Below are 3,696 nucleotides of genomic sequence, written 5' to 3'. Positions count from 1 at the left end.
TTGTGCCTTCCCCATGCTCCACTCAATAGACTCAGAATCTGAGTCACCAGTTGCCAAGCGTCCCATGGACACCAAGACTCTCAGTCAGCACCAATGCCAGGTTAGTTCTGTGAGCCACGTGGAAAGCTAGAACTGGGACCCCACCGAATGATATCTAGGACACTGGGTCAATTTTAAAATGGGATTCAGGTACTGCCAGAAGCTCTTAATATGATGAGAGAGCACTGGAAGGGCTTTCATGACTCAGACAATTACATGCACAAACACTGCAGGATGTGGCAAAACAAACAGGGACTCATTGCCAATGGCTCCTTCAAAGTAAAGGCAATTTCTTGGTGAACTTATGCAACGTTGGCAGCCCAGAGCAGCCAGCAATTTCGCTTTGTATTTATGTTCTTGCACATTCTAGGCACATGTTACGTTCTTCTCCCTCCTGGTATCCCATTTTATGAATGAGAGACTGTGTCCCAGAGAAGTTAAATGCCTTGTTTCAAAGTCTGACCCTTATAAAGCCACACTCTTGGCTTTGTACAGGGCTCTCTGGCTATTCCCTGATAACTACCTTGTTATTACCCTGGTGCTTCCCATACCTGTACATGGGGCTCCCCATCTCCACCTGCAGCAATATGCTCCTTCCATAACTATCTTCAGAGGTAACGGATCCAGGGGGCGCCTGGGTGGCTCAGTTGGTTAAGCATCTGCCTTCAGTTCATGATCCCAGCGTCCTGGGATTGAGCCCATAGTTGGGCCCCCTGCTCAGCAGGGAGTCTGCTTCTCCCTCCCCCTGCTCTTGCGCTCTCGCTCACTCTCTCTCCCTCTCAAATAAATAAATATAATCTTTAAAAAAAAGAAGAAGAAGAAGAAGAAAGTAACGGATCTAGTACAAGGGGGTTGAGAAGAGTCAAATGGTTTCAGCCTCTGGCCCTGTCTGAGGATAGCAGTATTTCTTGGGTAGGTCCCCTTTCTGTCCTGAATTTCAGGGTAGGGCCTTCGGCTTGGACTAAGATAGAATTGAGGAGGAGACCTGGGCCTTCTTATCTCATTCAAAAGAAGGTGCTGCTACCTTATACTCAATTGGCTGGTTACACACAGTGCCTTAGGCCACCTGGTTCTGAATCTTCTCCCATTTACTGCTGCCCAACATAAAATCTTTTTTTTAAGATTTTATTATTTATTTGAGGGGGGGAGAGTGCATGTGCATGAGAGAGAGAGAGAGGGTGGGAGCATTAGCACAAACACGAGCACAAGCAGGGGAAGCAGTCAGAGGGAGACGGAGAAGCAGACTCCCTGCTCCCAGGACCCTGGGATCATGACCTGAGCAGAGGGCAGAGGTTCAACCGACTGAGCCGCCCAGGCACTCCTCATAAAGTCTTTTTAATGACCTGATTTTTAAAACTGTGAGAGAAAGCACCCCTGCCTCTGAATTACACCAGCATGAGCACTCATGTGATTTTCTCTTGCTAATGTTCTGGAAACTGTAACAGAAATAAGAAATCTCTCAACTCACTGAGAAGCTGAAAGGAGAAAAATTCATAGTAGATATGATAGGGACCATAGATAGGATAGGACCACTGCATAACCAGTGCTTGAGGAGGGAGAGGGGAGTTCTTTGTCCTGGGCCCTTGATTCTCTAGGTCCTGCCTTAGAGTTCAAAAATTCTTTGGAATGTGCCTACCTTCCTTTTAGATCTTCTATTCTTTCCATAATTCCCCAAGCCACCATAGTGCATTCAGGACGAGCATATAGCAAATGATTCTTCTTCCCTTTGTTTTTCCTCTGTCCTTTCTCCCCTTTGTATTCTTCTTCCCCTTCCTTCAATGTCCTGCTTTCCTCAAAGCCTGACATTGCTCCGGATGAAATGAAGACACAGGCAGGAGAAGGGGGCGGGGGGGGGATTGGAGTGGTCACAAGTTCTTACTGCAAATTCTTTTCTTTCCCATTTCAGGCTTGGAAAAAAAAGATACTCCTCCACCCAAATGAAAAACCTTCCAAAAACCTGAACGGGGAATGAAAATCACCCACATCAGCCCATGGTCTATGCGTAAGCTAGAACACTCTGCACTTTGCATGTCTTATCACTGGATGTCCTGGGAAAGCCAAGGCCTCCTGCCCTGGGAAAACCAAACAACCATTGTGGAATTTGTGCTTCGAGGATTCTCCTCCAACCGACAGCTAAATATTTTCTTCTTCATAATGTTTTTTGCTTTCTACATCTTAATCATTTCTGGAAACATCCTCATTGTTCTGCTAGTTTTGTTCAGCCAGCACCTCCACAGCCCCATGTACTTCTTCCTGGTGAATTTGCCCTTATTAGAGATCTGCTATACCTCCAATATTGTCCCCAAGATGTTGCTGATTATCATAGCCCCAACAGAAGACTATCTCTGTGGCGGGGTGCCTGGTACAGTTCTACTTCTTCGGATCCCTGGCTGCAACAGAGTGTCTCCTGCTCGCTGTGATGTCCTATGACCAATACCTGGCCATCTGCCAACCTCTCCACTATCCCTTCCTCATGACTGCCCCCCTTTGCATTAGGCTGGCTGCCAGCTCTTGGATCTGCTGCTTCCTCCTTATAGCAATCACTGTGGTCCTACTGTCTAGACTAACCTTCTGTGGACCCAATGAGATTGATCACTTCTTCTGCGACTTCACCCCTCTGGTCCATCTCTCCTGCATGGCCTCCTCACTGACTGAGATCATCGCCTTCACCACCTCCTCTGCAGTAACCCTGGTTCCATTTTTCCTCATCGCTGCCTCCTACTCCTGCATTCTTGTTGCTATCCTAAGAATTCCATCTAGGACAGGCCGGAGAAAGGCCTTCTCCACCTGCTCCTCCCACCTCACCGTGGTCACAGTGTTTTATGGGACACTCATCACCACGTACCTTGTGCCTTCGGCCAATTCTTCACAACTCTTGTGCAAAGGATTCTCTCTGCTCTACACCATCCTGACACCCATGTTCAACCCCATCATCTACACCCTGAGAAACAGAGACATCCATGAAGCCCTGAAGATGTGCTTGAGTAAGAAGGCAGCTTTCCTCCTCAGCTGTTGCAAAGAGGAAAAGTTGGATATTTGTCCAGGGGACAAGGAATTGGATTGAGTAATTTAGATTCTACGTAAAAGGCACCACCTGCACTGGGAGTTATTAAAGCCAGATGACTGGATGCTTCTGAGCATGGCTGTGGATGCTGCGGAGTTCTGACAGCCTCAGGTGAACTAGGGTCCCAGGAATGGCCTCAGTAGGTCAAGTTCTGCTCCATTATCTTCAGTAGATCTGGATCTTTGTGTAAAAGCTCACCTGACAAATAAGCTGCTAAGGTTGGTTGCTCATTTATTCAAATATTCATCAAGGTCTACTATGTCTGAGATACTGTACTACATATAGGTGATAAAGTGAACAAAAACAGAGACAGTCCCTGCTTTCACGGAACCTGCAGTCTATAAGGGGATGACAAACATTAATCAGATAACTAACATAAAACTACATATAAATATAAAACTACACTTGTGATTCAAAATTTAAAAAAAATAAGATGACTAGTACTTACCTATTAGAATGGCTAAAATCCAGAACACTGACAACTCCAAATGCTGGTGAAGATGTGGAGCCACAGGAACTGTCATTCATTGCCAGCAGAAATGCAAAATGGTACAGCCACTTTAAGATAGTTTGGAAGTTTCTTACAAAACTTC

The 3,696-nt window shown here is 46.0% G+C and overlaps 1 protein-coding gene across 1 annotated transcript; it reads left to right on the top strand.

Annotated features, from left to right (window-relative positions):
- The first annotated feature begins 2,007 nt into the window (after positions 1 to 2,007).
- LOC114208100 (olfactory receptor 11A1-like) lies at positions 2,008 to 3,103 on the top strand. Its single transcript, XM_028102191.2, is given in 2 exon segments — positions 2,008 to 2,367; positions 2,369 to 3,103. Coding segments are annotated over 2 exon segments (1,095 nt in total).
- Positions 3,104 to 3,696: the final 593 nt, after the last annotated feature.

This window comes from Eumetopias jubatus, unplaced genomic scaffold (assembly GCF_037043125.1).
Source record: "Eumetopias jubatus isolate StellerSeaLion01/CBP00866 unplaced genomic scaffold, mEumJub1_p1.0 scaffold_4, whole genome shotgun sequence".
Taxonomy (NCBI): domain Eukaryota; kingdom Metazoa; phylum Chordata; class Mammalia; order Carnivora; family Otariidae; genus Eumetopias; species Eumetopias jubatus.
Note: the sequence above shows the minus strand (reverse complement) of the source record. Positions and strands in the feature narration are given on the sequence as shown.